Raw genomic sequence first — 17,449 nt, 5'->3', positions numbered from 1 at the left:
AAATAGGCTGACTCTCAACTGCTTAGAGAGGGCTATAAAGCACGGTGAAGCGGTATATAAGTCTAAGTGCTATTTTCCTCCTTCCCTCCCCAGTGATTAGAATGCAGTACTGCAGGCTAATTCTGCCAACTGCCAGAAGTTCGATCCTGACCGGCTCAAGATTGATTCAGCCTTCCAACCTTCTGAGGTCCGTAAAATGAGGACCCAGGTTGTGAGTTTATAAACCGCTTAGAGAGGGCTGAAAAGTCCTGTGGATATGAATCTAAGTGCAATTGCTAATTACTATGACATGCCAGTGCCTGTATCTCATTGACCTTGGCAGCAATGAAACAATTGAAGTGGGTAAAAAGCTGCCTATGTTCTGGATGGGAAATCTCAGGGCTGCTGGCCAGGAAGTGGGGAAAAATCCTCAAAGAAGACGGAGACCTTGCTGTCTCGCTGACCAATGAACAGACAGGATGTGCCCCTGAGCAGAGATGGCCCTGAGTCCAGCTCCTTATCTCTTTCTAAAAAGGGAATAAAATATCAGCACGCAATGCTGCTAAATGTCCAGCAGATGGCAGCAGTGGATAAAATTTTGGGATTGATTGAGGATTCTAGGAATAATCCCAACTAAAGTTCGTCCTCGTTTTATGACCACAATTGAGCCAAAATTTCTGTTGCTAAGTGAGGCATTTGTTAAGTGAGCTTTTTACCACCTTTCTTGTCATAGCTGTCCAGTGAATCACTGCAGTTGTTCTTAGTAACCCGGTTGTTAAGTGAATCCGGCTTCCCCCATCGATTTTGCTCATCAGAAGGTGTCAAGAGGGGATCGCGTGACTCCCAGGGATGCTGCAGCTGTCATAAATGTGAGTCAGCTGCCGATTGGATTGGGGTGGACTTGAATTTGGAAGAAAAATACATTGGTTCCAGACCAAATCTGCTGCTCAGATCTGAGCTTTGTGGGCAAATCCCTAATTCCAGTTGCACAAAGCATCTACTCGTATTCCACAAAAATCTTCAAAACATTTTTTTCCCCTCCTGCACAGGAACTTGCAATCTGAGGATGAATACCAAAGCTTGTCAGCAAAAACACAAGATACAAAAAATGAGAAGCACAAGTGATTTTATCTTTTAAAGAGAAGCTTTGCTTTCTTTTGGTAAGCAAACGTTATCCCCCCGCCCCCCCAAGAGGCTTTCTGCAAACCTGAGAGCGGCACAGTGTGGTGAAGAGACCTGTGTTACTTAAAAGCTTGCGGGCTTCAAATTCAGTTCAGCATGCAGGTAAAACTCATTGGAAGGTGTTGGGGTCTTTTTTTAAAAAAATCAGCTCTTTAATGCAGTGGTCCAGGGACTACTGGTGGGCTGCAAGAAAATTTTGGTGGTTCGCAGAGAAATGTCACCCCCAAAGCAATTAATCCAGGCTATGCTATGCTATGCTATGCTAATGCTGTGCTGTGCTGTGCTGTGCTGTGCCGTGCCGTGCCGTGCCGTGCCGTGCCATGCCATGCCATGCCATGCCATGCCATGCCATGCCATGCCATGCTCTGGTCCAAAGCCTGTGTCTTGTGGGGACCAAACCAGAATTTTGCATTTTGTAATTCAGGAGGAGGTTTAAGGGATGCTTGCTTCAAGTCCCCCAGTGCTAAAGGCACCCTTAGTATCCCTAAATTCTCTTGACCCCCATCCATTACCCTGGGCTGCCTGCTTGGGTGGAGACTTGGTGGGCACCCAGTGCCTGGCAACATTCTGCGCCATGCTGCCACCCTTGTCCTTGGCAACGCCACCGGTAATGCAGAAAACGGGCACTCCCAACGCCCAGCCCAGCCCCTCATTAAGTGGGGATTTTGTGAGATCTTTCAACTTAACCTACCTTATTAGTTGATTTTGGCTGGGAACTGGAAGGAAGGCTCAACCAATTAGGTAATTCTATAACTTAAAATGCCCCGAGCTAGTTATAGTGAAGCCCAAACCTTTGGAAGCCCTGTTTGAGGGTTTGGGGGCTCCTGGTAGGCAAACATCCCATCCTCCCACACCACCACCCCAAAATTTTTCTGGATGCTGGAGCACACTCCTTCACTTTAATCCCAATTCACAATTGTTCAGAATGGGGAAATCAATCATTTTGGGATACAGCAGAGAATATCTATGCATGATGATTTAAAGCTATTCAACACCACAGACAATACTGCTACCCTCCAAAAAGACCTCGACTATGTATCAGAATGGTCAATCAAATGGCAACTTCAAATTTCAACAAATAAATGCTCTGTCTTGCATATTGGCAAAACAATCAGAAAATAAAATACAAGCTAAATAGTCAAGACCTTGTTGAGGATCCAAACTCTGTCAAGGATCTTGGAGTACTCATCTCAAATGATCTAAGTGCTAGAGCCCACTGTAACTACATAGCCAAAAAGGCATTAAGAGTTGTTAGTCTAATCCTACGTAGCTTCTTCTCTGGTGATATCACACTACTAACTCGAGCATACAAAACATTTGCTAGACCTATACTTGAATACAGCTCATCAGTCTGGAACCCACATTATGTATCTGATATTAACACAGTTGAGAAAGTCCAGAAATATTTCGCAAGAAGAGTTCTCCGCTCCTCTACTCATTGCAGAAGACCTTATGCCACCAGACTTGAAACTCTAGACCTAGAAAACCTAGAACTACTCTGCCTCCGGTCCGATCTAAGTATAGTATATAAAATCATACATTGCAATGTCCTACCTGCAAATGAATAGTTCAGCTTTAATCATAACAATACAAGAGCAAACAATAGATACAAACTCAAGGTTAACCGCACCAAACTTGGTTGCAGGAAATACGACTTCAGCCACAGAATGGTCAATGTCTGGAATCCTCTACCTGACTCTGTGGTTTCTTCCCCAAACCCCAAAAACTTTAACCTTAGACTGTCTGCTATTGACCTCACCCGCTTCCTAAGAGGTCTGTAGGGGGCGTGCATAAGCGCACCAATTGTGGCTACCGTCCCTGTTCTATTGTTTTTTTATTTTTCTTATAAGTATCTATCTCATGTATTCAAAACTATATTTATTCTTATACCTGTATCTTGTAAGTGATTGACAAATCAAATAAATACTAAAAATACTAAAGAAGCTTAAGAATTGGGGAGAGAAACATAACAAACACTGCATTTTACATACCAGTTAGATCCAAAAGGTATCAAGTAACTATTTCAATCAATATATGCAGTATTATTAACGATATTAGTGCTACAACTAATAATTTGCTTTCTAGTTATGAGTAACAGAATTGGAAGGGACCTTGGAGGTCTTCTAGTCTAACCCCCTGCTTAAGCAGGAAACTCTACACCACTTCAAACCAATTGTTTATCCAATCTCTTCTTAAAAACTTTCAGTGTTGGAGCCTTTCAATTTCATTGCACACATGTTATGCATTGAACAATAAACGTTTGATTTGATTCACAACTTCTGGTGGCAAACAGTTCCACTGGTTAATTGTTCTCACTGTCAGGACATTTCTCCTGAGTTCTAGATTGCTTCTTTCCTTGATGAATTTTCATCCACTACTTCTCGTCCTGCCTTCTCGTCCTTTGGAAAATAAGTTTGTTATGAACAATTAGCTCCTTGTTGATGGTTAACGTTCCCACCAATTGTGCATTTGTGTGGTGAAGTGTGAAATTTGAGACAGTGAGTTGCATCTTCTGCCTGGCTGTTTCTAAATAGAGATAATTCATTGGATGTGTTGCTTGCTCTACGATCAGAACTAAAAGTTTTGCTTGAGTTAAGAAGTTTTTAAAACAGAATAGAATTCTTTATTGGCCGAGTGTGATTGGACACACAAGGAATTTGTCTTGGTGCAAATGCTCTCAGTGTACATAAACAAAAAGAAATGCAGAGGCTTTTTTTTTCTTTTTTAATTTTTCATCTCCACAATTCAAAGCGACTTCTTCATCCCTTGCCAGCTTTGCAATTTGGTATTGTCCACCTTTGTTATTTCGGCATCTGCAAAATACAGGGTTTTTCCTTCTCTCTCTCTCTCTCTCTCTCTCTTTTTAAAAAAACCACGTTGCATCCCACTGAGGGTGGGGTGGGAAAGGGAGGCTTATTTTTAGTGGCCAATCAAAATATTTTCCAAGATGAAGGAGGGAGAAACACACAGAGACTTTTGGTGGCGTGTCAGAAAAACCAGCCGAAGACAGTGCAACCTTTGAGATGCCTCGGCTGGAAGCAACGGACGGCCGTCCAGGCTTGGCCATGCCCAGATAGCCATGCCCGACTGGACCTCTTGGGCGACCCCTTGCTGTATGATGGGACCCTCAGCCAGCCTCCTCTTCCTCCTCCTGCTATTCCCAGGTAGGTTGCCTGGGGCACCTCCCAAAAGTTGGGGGAAGGAGGGTGCCATTCTCGAAAGTGGAGTCCCCCACTTGGAGGAGGCTCAGTGTGTGTGTCTGTGTGTGTTTGTGCATGCCACTCAAAGTGGAGAAGGTCTGCCAGCTTCAGGGTCTCTTCATTTCTCATTGGGAAGGGGGTTTTACATTAAAAAAAAATCTATTTTTTTTGCAAATGAATCAAAATTCAAGCCAGAGACTGTATTTTCTTGCAACCTTGCAACCACGGTAAAGTTGTGTGTCTTTCTTGTTTGTTATTTTGCTTAGAGTGTGTAGCGCCGGGAAAACGATTTCCCTCAATCTAGTACAGGAGCCCTCCCCTTACAACGGTTTGCTTCAAAGTTACGACAGCACTGAAAAAAAGAACTCGGGGCTGTTTTTTGCACTTTGCGACCGGCACAGCATCCCTAGGATGACATGATCAAAAGTCAGATGCTTCATATTTATGACGGTGTGTGAAATCACACGATCCCCTTCTGACAAAGCAAAATCCATGGGGAAAACAGGATTCACTTAACAACCAGGTGACTTAACTTATCGACTGCAGTGATTCACTTTACAACGGTGGCAAGAAAGGTGATAAAATGGATGAGGGGGAGTTATTATTTTATTATTATGATTTATTTACTTTGGTTTTTTTCTACATTGTTTTTTATTTTCTGCAACCCGCCTAGTCGCCATGAGCAAGTAATAGGCTGCTATGTGTGTGTAAGTATGTATGTATGTATGTATGTATGTATGTATGTACGTATTCATATTCCAAAATAAATAAATAATACAAATGGGGCAAAAAAACTCAGTTAGCAAAGGTCTCACTTTAACAACAGAAATTTGGGGCTCCATTGTGGTCAAGGACTACCTGGAGTGGAAATCCAGCTGCTCCTTTTCTGCACTTGAACAAATTTGGTTAGGATGAACAGAGTATTAGACTGAGTTAATCTAAGGATTACAACACAATGTCAGGGAAATGCTTTTATTGTTCAAGGTTTTGGAAACCCTTGATGATTCTTCAGCCTTTAGGGTTTATTGCTGCCCTGCCTGCTTGTTTTTGTTAGCCGTTCATGCATTTTTATGTGTGTAAGGAATGTGGTTAAAAACATCGCCGAACGTATGTGTTTCTTCCAGCAATACAAGTTCATTCTTTTATTTTTAAATTTTGAATATGCAGCCCAGTGTTGATTTTAAATATATAGCCTAGTAGCGTTAATTAAAAAACACACACACAATGTGTGTTTTTTTTCTTGTGCTCAGAAGCTAAACAAAGCTGGGTCTTAGTAAGAATTGGATGGGACACCACAAGGAGATCCTGGGGCTGAGAATTCTCAGAGAGTAACCTAATCTGAGAATTAAAAAAAAAAGAATCACAGAATGTTTTATTTAATTTAAATGAAATGTAGGGTCCTTAAAATTATACAAAGAAGGCACATAGCTGGAGGCAAATAGGGTTAGGTCAGGCTTGCTGTCTTGAGCTACAGACTCTCTCAGAGTTTAAACAAATGATTTATTAGGAGTGACTATGCCGGTGCTACCCGGGTGCAGCCAACTCTGAGACACACCGTTCATTTCCCCCTTGACCCTGGTCTTCCCCCACCCCCTCGATGTATATTCTCCAATGGGACACATCCATAGCCAAGAGCCATCAGTCATGCTCTCCAGTAATAATCTTGTGCACCAACAGCTTCGGCTACCCAGCAATTATCTGAAACATCTAAGGAATGCCCTACTTCTCCCATTCCTTTTCTGCTGACAACTCTAAAAGAAAAGACCAAAGAAATATTTCTGAGTTGACATAGGGACCGTTCAAAGTTTCAATGGCACTGAAAAAAAATGACTTAAGTTAGGACCATTTTTCACACTTATGACCATTGCAGCATCCCCAATGGTCACACGGTCAAAATTCTGATACTTGGAAACTGGCATGGACTTATGACGGTTGCAGTGTCCTGGGGGACCACGTGATCCCCTTTTGCGACCTTCTGACGAGCAAAGTCCATGGAGGAAGCCGGATTCACTTAGCAACCGGGTTACTCACTTAACAATTGCAGGGATTCACTTTACAGCTGTGGCAGGAAAAGTCATAAAATGGGGCAAAACTCACTTAACAAATATCTCATTTAGCAGCATAAATTTTGGGCTCCATTGTGGTCATAAATCGAGGACGACCTGTACGCATCTGGATAGGGCCCGGTTCATGGGTTTAATATCCCAAAGTCCACAGTAAAAAGTCACCAATTCAATCCAGAGTTTACTCATCTAGAAATAAAAATTTCTCTTTTGATTTCAAGAGAAGTGGAGCAAGATTAGCTATGGATAGTTAAAATAATTGCTTATTTTATAGAAACAGCAACTACACAGTGACTATTTCCCCCCAAATATAATGCTCAGCCAAAGGAAAGCAGTCTGAAATTATATAGGGTCTCCTGCTTGAGCAGGGGGTTAGACTAGAAGACCTCCAAGGTCCCTTCCAACTCTATTCTGATTGATTGATTGATTGATTGAAATAGGAGGGAGGTTTCTTGAAATCAAAACTGGGACTCAGATAATGGCTGATCTATAAACTAGCCAAGAGTGGGTAGGAGGTAGGAGGTGGGGGGGAGGAGTGGGAGGAAGAAGAGAAGGACAATAAGGATAAGAAACATAAGAGGAAGAGGAGGAGTGGAGGAGAAAAGGAGGAGAAAGAAGAGGATAAGATTTGGAGGAGGAGGAGAGGAGGAAGAGAAAAATAGGAAGGTGTGGTGGAGAGGAGGAGGAGGAGGAGGAGAATAGGGAGGAGCAGGATCTTTTCCTCTGGGGTGCGTCATGTTTGACTTAACAACATACATGGAGTAACCATACAAAGTTACTGTCAGGGTTCCGGTAGTTGCCCCCATTTAAATCGTGAGTCTCTAGCCGGATTTTCAAAGCTTAAAGAAGATTTATTGGGAGTAAACATGGTGGTGCTACCTGGGTGTAGCCGACTCTGAGACACATCATTTGTTGTCACCCTTGACCCTGGTTTCCCCCCCGATCCCCCGGGTGTATCATGATTCATATTCTCCAATGGGACACCTCCCTAGCCCAGGGTCATCAATCATGCTCTCCAGTTAGAATTTTGCATGGCAGAAACTTCGGTCACCTAGTTACCCTCTTTGAAAACATTTATGGAATGCACTTTCGATTTCCAAGCTGCCACACTGCTCTTTCAAAACCCCTTTCCCCCCTCCCTTTCGGTTAGCAGCTCTAAAAAGACCAGAGAAATATTTTATGAGTTGTTGACATTTACAACAGCAGTGGGAAAAAAGGAACGTACATTTTTTCACAGTGACAACCTTTGTAGCATTTCCACGATCACACAATCGAAAATTCAGAGGCCTGGCAACTGGTTCATACGTACGATGGTCGCCGTGTGCTGGGGTCGTGCCGTGATCTCCTTTTGCGACCTCCTGACGAGCAAAGTCAACAGGGGAAGCCCGATTCACTTAACAACCTGGGTTGCTAGCTTATCGACAGTAGGGATTCACTTAACAACTGTGGCAAGGAAGGTCATAAAATGGGGCTAAAACTCCCTTAATAAAACGAATTCAGGCTTCCTCCGTCGACGTTGCTTGTCAGAAGGCGGCAAAAGGGGATCACGTGACCTTGGGACGCAGCAACGGTCATAAGTATGAATCAGTTGCCAAGCATCTGAATTTTGATCATGGGGATGCTACAAAGGTCGTAGGTGTGAAAAGTCGCTTTTTCCAGGGCTGTTGCAACGTTGAATGGTCACTAAATGAACTGCTTGTAAGCCGAGAACCACCTATGTAATATTTGTACACAGCCATTTAATAAAGGATCTTCATCACGAATATTTTCCTGCACCATAGAAACTGGGGAGGTGTCATCTGAAATTTAGAGAGTGCCCAGGGGCAGAGAGGTGATTTTAATTATGCATACCTGGAATCAGAATAGAATAGAATGAATGAGCTGGAAGGGACCTTGGAGGTCTTCTAGTCCAGCCCCTCTGGTGCTTTGGAGAATAATTTGACCCCCTCTTCTTTGTGGCAGCCCCTCAAATGCCGAATGACTGCTATCGTGTCATCTCCTAATCCTTCTCTTCTCTAGACTGGCCATACCCAAATCCTGCAACCGTTCTTCCTAAATTTTTGTCTCCAGGCCTTTAATCATCTTAGTTGCTCTTCTCTGCACTTTTTCCAAAGTCTCAACATCTTTTTTTGTAGCATTTTGTCTTTTAATGACCCTGTAATATCCCTTGCATCGGGGTGGAGTCAGGGCAACTGAATGGAGCTGAGTGTTTACTGGCCGGATACCCTTCCTGTCGCCAGTGCAGAGTTCGTAGCTGATATTTACTCAATTCTGTTTACCCATTGTGACCTTTCTTTTTTGGGGGTAGGATGATGACCAACATTGGTTGGAGTATTCCAGGTGTGGTGGTCTGACTAGGGTTTTACAACGCGGTATAGTAATCTTGATCTTGATTCTATGCCTCTGTTTATAACAATCCAGGATTGTATTAGCTTTTTTGGTGGCTGCTGCACACTGCTGGCTCGTATTCAGGCAGCAGGTAAACTCTTAACCAAGTCAGTAAAAGTGAAGTTGCCGAGTTACTGAGGCTTAGTGCACTGGGTGGATGATTATTCCTCCTGGGCTCTCTGCAGCTGAACATGGACACAAATGGTCAGTGGGCTGCCCCCTTTGAAATGGGTTTCCTAAATTCAACTGGGGCCAACATTTCAGTCCCTCTGCAGCATCCACTGCAGAGAAAATCAGCACTTTGGGCAGTTTGTGGGAAAAACCATCACGGGAAATGCAAAGCGAACAGCAGTGGCTGTATACTTAATAGCTCTCTGCGGTTAGCCTTGGAAGGAATCTTTATTTTTTTTTCTTTCTTTCTGGGGAAAGCAACACAACACAAGAATCCTTAATTCCATGGAGTGCTTCTGAAAGCATTATTGTATAAAGCAGGGAGAAGGCAGTTAATTTCCCCCAAGAGGCCACATGAGAAACTAGAACAGTTGCGGAGGGCTGAACTTAATTCTGCTCAACATTAATTTTCTTGCTTTATTATTTTTTAAAAAGCATTAAATTATGTGGTTTTGATTACCGTGAAGGTGCATAGGCACACACACACAGAGAAGTAAATTGGGGGGTAATAGCAAAATAATTCTGTCTTCAAAATAAAATCAATGCAGTTGTGCTGCATGGAGAATGTACACTTATTTATTTTTGATTTCTAAATGACCTCAAATGGGCCGCATAGAGGGAGATGTGGCCTGGGGACTGTAAAACGTCCAGGTCTGATATAAAATGTGTGCATAGACCCATAGGCATCTCTTTGCACAATACATGTAGTCCTCGACTTATAACAGTTTTGTTTAGTGACGGTTCAAAGTTACCACGGCACTGAAAAATGTGGCTTATGACCATTTTTCAGTTACAAATTCTCAAAGATCCATCTCATCCTGGGCACCCTTTTTTTGAACTATTACCATCTGACAGACGGTACAGGATAATAAAAACAAGGACAAATTGGAAAACAGCTTCTATCCCAGGGTTGAATTCTGTTGAATTCCACTGTATAGTGCAATGTTGGTGTGGTGTTGGGGGTTTTCAGTTCGATGTGTGGAGTGTGGCTTCGGAGAAATGGGAATATGGCAGCAGATTTTTATAGGGGGAGTTTGACCGGGATGTGAAAAGTGTTTTTGTGCTGATTCTGGGGTGACACTTCAGGACTCTCTGTGTGTGTGTGTGTGTGTGTGTGTGTGTGTATGTTTGTGTGTGTGTGTGTATGTTTATTCTTCGGAACGTACAGTTCCTCTGGGAGACCTAATTTAATTAGATCTGTTTGTGTGTGCAGACCATATCCTTTGATATGTGGATTAGGTCTGGGTAACTTATTGGAGGAAGTTTGCTCATTTTAGTTGATTCGCTTAGTTTCAGCTTGACCGTCAATTATCTAGTAGTGCAGACACTGATTCTCAGACCACTGTGGATTCTGTTAATGTTTTAAGGGAAGATGGAAACAGAAGGAAAGAGAGAGGGAGGAGGGAGGGGGGGAGGAAGGGAGAGAGGGAGAGAGAGAGAAAAGCAAAAAACCACTCACGCATCATCACAAAATCTCCAGAACCATAAAGCCTATAAATTTGAAATTTGGCACGTATGTTCCTCTTGGCTTCTAGGTGCTCACTAAGAAAGGATTTTTCCAAATGACCATCAGAGCATTAGCATTTCCTATATTATTATTATTTTATTATTATTATTATTATTACTATTAATATTATTATTATTAACATGCTCTGATGCTAAGGAGTCCTACTTCCCCTCCCCACCTGAAAAGAAATCTCTTCCAAATGCAAAACACAAGCAGAATAGTTTCACTTTCAGTTTCACAACACCAAGCAGCTTTAGTACAGAACAGTTGAGCTAAGCCACGCCCAGGCTCTGTTTCAGTTTCCAAACAGCCCTCAACTGTCTCACACACTGACAGTACGCTAGCCAGATGAATACCGCTGGATGCTGGTAGGCAGTGGCAGAATTTCCCTCCCTTATTTTCTTCTCCAAAAACTAAGCCCAACCACACAGTTTCATAGTGAAGCACGGGTACCAAGCTGATAGGTAGGTAGGTAGGTAGGTAGATAGATAGATAGATAGATAGATAGATAGATAGATAGATAGATAGATAGATAGATAGAAAACTTTTCACACCAAGAAGTGGAAAAACTTAAGCAGTTCATATAGCAGAATGTTTTCCTGTCAATCAGAGGTTACATCAGCCCTCCCCCCCCCCCAGGGAGGGGAGGCCTGTTGCAGGCCCCACTTCAACTACTGGAGTTTGGGGAGGGGGCTGCTTCTCTGCCCTTTCCTGTGGCAATATTCTTCTCCCTGGAAGTGGGGCAGCCCCCCTCCAAAATACCCCGCCATCCGAAAAGGAGCCAAAGTAGGACTCTAAGGCCTCCCCAGAGCACGGCAGCTGTGGGGATGGTTGGAGCTTCACCTTTTAACTAAGTTTAAAGAGTGTTTGCTCATCCTTGCCGCATTCTTTAACTTTTTCTATACTGGTTTGATATTTTAACACTTTGTCGTAGAGCAACTCCCTCTCTGAGGGAGACCCGACACCTCAAAACCGTGACAAATAAACAAACAAACAAATAAATAAAATTAAAAATAAATAAGATTAAAATTAATTAAAATTAAAACATAAAATAAATAGCAAAAGTTTAGGTGTTGCCCTTTCAGAGCTAGGCACCGGAGAAACAGGTTTTCTCTGGTGGAGATGGGCAGTCCAAAACTGTGGTAAACAAACAAAACAAAATACAATTTAAAAAATTAATTAATTAAATAGCAAAAGTTTAGGTGTTGCCCTTTCAGAGCTAGCCACTTGAGAAACAGTTTTTTTCTGAGGGAGATGGGTGGTTCAAAACTCTGGTAAATAAATAAATAAAATTAAACTAAAAAAAATAAATTAGTTAAATAGCAAAAGTTTAGGTGTTGTTCTTTCAGAACTGGCCACTTGAGTATTAGGTTCTCTCTCAGGGAGATGGGTGGTTCAAAACTGGCAAACAAAACAAATAAATGAATGAATTAAATTAAAAAATAAATGAAATTTTAAAAATAAATCAAGCAAATAGCAAAAGTTTAGGTGTTGCTCTTTTAGAGCTAGCCACTTGTGGATCAGGTTCTCTCTGAGGGAGATGGGTGGTTCAGAAACTGGTAAATAAACAAATCCATAAAATTAAAAAATGACAAAATTTTAGGTATTGCTCTTTTAGAACTGGCCACTTGAGGATCGGACTCTTTCTGAGGGAGATGGGCAGTTCAAAACTGGGGTAAATGAACAAACAAATCAATAATATATATTTTTTAATAAATAGGGAAAGTTTAGGTGTTGCTCTTTCAGAACTGGCCGCTTGAGTATTAGGTTCTCTCTGAGGGATATGGGTGGTTCAAAACTGTGGTAAATTAACAAACAATCATTAAAATAAATCAATAAATAAAAATTTAAAGAAATAGGAAAAGTTTGGGTGTTGCTCTTTCAGAGCTGGTTACATGAAGAGTGGCCACAGTTGTTAAGTGTGAATCACTATAGTTATTAAATTAGTAACACAGATTGTTAAGTGAACCTGACTTCCCCCATTGATTTTGCTGGTCAGAAGGTCGCAAAAGGGGATCACGTGACCCCCGGGGAGGCTGCAACCCTCATAAATGTGAATCAGTTGTCAAGCATCCGAATATAAATCATGTGTGCCCATAGGGATGCAGCAATGGTCATAAGTGGGGAAAACGGCCCTACGCCACTTTTTTCAGTGCCACAGTAACTTCAAACAGTCACTAAGTGAACTGTTGTAAGTTGAGGACTACCTGTGTTTGAGCGAGACAAACAGACCAGTGGTGGGATTCAAAAAATTTACTACCAGTTCGGTAGGCGTGGCGTGGCTTCGTGGGCGTGGCAGGGGAAGGTTACTGTAAAAATCCCATTCCCTCCCCACACCACTAGCCTGCTTTCCAGCTCCGTTCTCCTATACAGGACAACCAAAGAAGACCCAGCCAATCTGCTGGGACTTGGGAAGTGGAGAATAGATGGGGGCGGGGCTAGTTGGAGGTGGTATTTGCCGGTTCTCCGAACTACTCAAAATTTCTGCTACCGGTTTTCCAGAATCCTCTGAAACAGACATGCAAGATTTTTTGGGTTTCATTCAACTTCGTGGCTCAGGAAAATGCTTTGAGACTGTGTGTTTAAGGCAGCCAAAGATTTCTTCCCAACAGCGAAAATACATTCAATGAGACACATTCCTTACAAAGCTCAGTGGTCAAGCTTGTGGTGGAATGAAAGTGGGCCTGTCCTGGGTATATACAAGAATCACCAACTATTTATATGTAAAAATTTTATTTTCAAGACACAACCCTCTCTTCTAGCTCACTTCCCTTGTTTTTCTCTGGAGTTTGGAGACTGTGGAGCTGCAGACAGAGGTGGCATTGTGTGGAGGGGAGGACTACACCCTTTCCTTACAGATCCTTTTGCAGGAGACTTAAACGGTGTGCTCTTTTCCAGACACTGAGCTGTTGTTGTGGAAGCGAGCTGGGGATGAGCTCAATTGGAGATCGCCTCAAAGGCTTTTATGAAAAAGATGAGAGACAGAGACAGAGACAGAGAGAAAAAGAATTGTTTTAAGCCAATGCATTTATATTGCTTTCTTTTGCAAAGACATAGTGCAATGTAGGGACGCGGTAGCTCCGTGGCTAAGGCGCTGAGCTTGTCAGTCAGAAAGGTCAGCAGTTCGGTGGTTCGAATCCCTAGCACCACATAACGGAGTGAGCTCCTGTTACTTGTCCCAGCTTCTGCCAACTTAGCAGTTCGAAAGCCCATAAAAAAATGCAAGTAGAAAAATAGGGACTGTGCTGGTTAAACAGTATATAGTTAGTTTGGGAATGAGCTGTCCCCTTAAGGGAATGCCTCATGGGAAATGTAATTAATGCCTCATGGGAGATGTAGTTCATGTCATGTGGTCACATCCTGATTGGTCACTGAATTGACCTCTGGTGGGTTGGGAGAAGCTTTGTTCATTCTTGCTTGGACCCCAGCATCGTGCTGGAGTCTCCCTTTGCTGTATCGTTATGGGATGAAGATCACTATCTTTTCACACTATGGAGACGACAGTGCAAAGATTGGACATTAGATGAATCTCAACATAACTGTGAGTTATACCTTGAGGATGCCTGATATAATCCAATAAAGAAACTTTGTATGGAAGCCTTTGTAGTGTTTAACTCTTTGTCTCAGGAATTTAGAGAAGATAAATATTGCCTGAGACGAGACAGGGACCCCTTTGGTGGGAAGGTGACAGCATTCCGTGCGCCTTCGGTGTTTAGTCCTGCCGGCCACCTGACCGCGGAGTCGTCTTCGGATAGCGCTGGCTCTTCGGCTTTGTCATGGAGATAAGCACCACCCCCTAGAGCCGGAAAACGATTAGCACACGTGTGCGAGGGGAACCTTTATCTTTACCTTTAATGCAATGTACTGGTTTTGATTAGCAAAGCATCATATATACCTTTGTATATAAAACATGGTGGAGAGAGAGAGAGACAGAGACAGAAAGACAGAGAGAATTGTTTCAAGCCAATGCATTTATATTGCTTTTCTTTTGCAAAGACATAATTCAATGCACTGGTTTTGATTAGCGAAGCATCTTGTATTAGACACTTTATCTAACCTTGATGTCAGCTCAAGAGACACTTTCTGTAAAAAGAAACTGGACGGCCATTTGTCCAGAATGATACAGGGTCTCCTGCATGAGCAAAGGCTGGATTAGGTGAATCCTCCAAGGTCCCTTCTAGCTCTGTTTGTTCTTTAAGTGTTTCTCAACGGAGGCAGCTTGAAGATATGTGGAACTCCCAGACTTCCCCAGCCATGCTGAATCATTCAAACTCATCCGATAATCAATTATCAGGCTGATGTTTTGATTCAATCCTCCCCAATTTGGACGCTCACCTAAAAATGTTTTCAATGAGTTTGAATCCTGGTTATTTCATGGACGTATCTCTGCCATTTTCTTCTTCCAGATTATTTTCTTTGACTTCTCTTTCTAGCCCAGATTCAAAAACTAACCCAGTCCCCAGCTTTGGGGAATCTGCTAAGCTTGACCCACTCGCTTTGCAGATTGAAAACAATGCATAAATGCATTCCCTTCCAATGCCCCAGTAAAGCTTATTGTCTGAACGGTGCCTCGTCTTGGGCGTGAAAGGAGAAAGAAAGTGGCAAAGTCTCCAGCTGTGTCTATTTTTCCTCCCTCAAGGCTGGATCATCCCCTTTAACATCGATGTGAGAAGACCTCAAATCTTTCGTGGGCCGCAGGAAGCTCAGTTTGGCTACAAAGTCCTGCAGTTCACAGCCCAAGGGCAAAAATGGTGAGTCCCTGCAGCTGCTTTGCGGCTGATTTTTTTTTTACTCTTATGGTTGTTGTTACTCATTTATCTGGAAGCTAATCAAGGAGAGAAGCAATCTGGAACGAAGGAGAAACTTCCTAATGGTGAGAACAATTAATCAGTGGAACTGCTTGCCTCCAGAAATTGTGGGTGCTCCATCACTGGAGGTTTTTAAGAAGAGACCGGACAGCCACTTATCTGAAATGATACTATAGGGTCTCCTGCTTGAACAGTGGGTTAGACTAGAAGACCTCCAAGGTCCCTTCCAGCTCTATTCTGATTGATCGGAGTGCCCCTTTATCACAAAGTTTCTGTCATGCCCCTGGTGGAGACTGACTCTGAGGGAGAGAAGGAACAGCAGACAGGGAGTGGAGGTGTGGCTCCGGAGGTTGTGGAGGGGGCTGAGGAAGGGCAGGGGTGGGCTGAGTAGTAAGAGAAGGACCCAGGCCCATCCCCTCTCCCATCCTAGGGCATGTAGGGAGGAGAGGATAAGGGAGAGACATGGTCCACTCAGGAGGAGAGGGCCTAGATCATCTTCATGGGCTGCAGCTGTGACAACTAAATAAGAGGACGGACCTGCATACGAGCAAGTGCTGGAAACAAAGTGTGTAAATATCTCTAGTTTATAGTTCCTCTCTGATTTTGGCATCTTTCCTAGTGTGTGTTATCTGTGGATGTCCTCCAGCCCTTATCTTGCCTGGTTTGTGTTGCTTTTTTCCTTCTTCTTGTAACTGTTTGTGAGGGAGTTCTTTGTCTTCCGTCAAGAATATTCAGAGCTTGGAAGCAAAGTGAAGGGATAAAAGGGGCTTCCCCTGTTTTCTGTGACTGTGGGGTTTTTTTGTATATCTCACCCTGGGTCATCACAGTTTGAAAATGCACTTTGATTTTCCTACCATCCAATTTTTGGGACATTCAACAACCTTCAGTGCTGCTTTTTGAATCATTAAGGACACTCTTGAGTTGCCTTGCGGATTTCCCCAGTCCAACATCAGCTGTTTTGAGAAACATTTAATAAAGTACAACAGAACAACTGGCAGCCTTCCCTCTGGAAATCATTTAGAGATGAACGCAGGTGGGAGAATGCAGCAACCGCTCCCAACCTGTGATCTGAGTCCAAAGATCAACCCAGAACAGGAAATATGCTTGGAGGCCATTTGGGCAGCTGTCCCACTATGGCAAAAAACCGCAAGGTCTGAGATGGAGCTGATGAATGGGTTCCACAGATGGGGCAGGAAATGGGGTGAGTCACATAACAGCTAAATCACAGGAACAATTTGGGGGGGCAGGGGGAACCTGGTGTTCAACTTGAAGATGGGATCCTGCAGAAGAAGAAAATGGAGATGTAGTGACCGGCTGATGAGAAAAAAATCCCCAAAGTATGATAATTGTTTGTAATAGGAAATTGTTGTCCATCATATTGTAATTTTCCATTACAGTTACTCATCAACATATGACCAACAATTGAGCCCAACATTTGTGCTGCTAAGCGAAACATTTGTTAAGTGAATTTTGCCTCATTTTATGACCTCTCTGGCCACAGTTGTAAAGTGAATCAACTACAGAACACGGTTGTTAAATGAATCTGGCTTTCCCCCATTGACTTTGCTTGTCAGAAGGTCTCAGAAGGGAATCACATGACCCTGGGACACTGCCACTGTCATAAACATGAGTCAGTTGTGAATTTTGATCACGTGACCACGGGGATTCTGCAAGGGTTGTAAGGTAGAAAAATGATCATAACTTTTAGGTCAATTTTTTCACTGTCATCGTAGCTTTCGGTCTCTAAAAGAACTATTGTAAGTCAAGGACTACCTGTATACTTCCGTTCCAGTTAAAGGTCCACAACTCTTTATTCCTTTGTTTAGTTAATTGTTTGGCGTCCTCAAATCAGACCCAGTTTTGGATGAACAGATGGACAAGACTTCAAAATCACCTGAAGTATTAGTATCGCTTTATAAATTCTTAGTAAGTGGAAGTCTGCATCCAGTTTTATCCCCACATTACAAAAGAGACTTTGGAAAAAGTACAGAGAAGAGCAACTAAGATGATTGAAGGCCTGGAGACTAAAACATGAAGAACAGTTGCAGAAATTGGGTGTGGCTAACCTAGAGAAAAGGAGGACGGGGCGGACATGATAGCAGCCTTCCAGTATTTGAGGGGCTGCCACAAAGAAGAGGGGGGGGTCAACTT

The 17,449-nt window shown here is 42.8% G+C and overlaps 1 protein-coding gene across 2 annotated transcripts in view; it reads left to right on the top strand.

Annotated features, from left to right (window-relative positions):
- Positions 1–4,139: 4,139 nt before the first annotated feature.
- ITGA10 (integrin subunit alpha 10) overlaps positions 4,140–17,449 on the top strand; it is a 61,650-nt gene continuing 48,340 nt past the window's right edge. The window contains exons 1-2 of one of the 2 annotated variants that reach the window (XM_026721801.2): positions 4,140–4,325; positions 15,130–15,241. In XM_026721801.2, coding sequence (XP_026577586.2) covers positions 4,241–4,325; positions 15,130–15,241 — 197 coding nt within the window. In that variant the 5' untranslated portion in view covers positions 4,140–4,240. The remainder of the gene's footprint in view (positions 4,326–15,129; positions 15,242–17,449) is intronic. The other variant, XM_087913751.1, reaches the window with a different exon arrangement.

The sequence above is a fragment of the Pseudonaja textilis genome, chromosome 16, assembly GCF_049901715.1.
Source record: "Pseudonaja textilis isolate UNSWEBS1 chromosome 16, rPseTex1.2, whole genome shotgun sequence".
Classification (NCBI taxonomy): Eukaryota; Metazoa; Chordata; class Lepidosauria; order Squamata; family Elapidae; genus Pseudonaja; species Pseudonaja textilis.
This window is presented reverse-complemented; position numbering and strand designations above follow the sequence as displayed.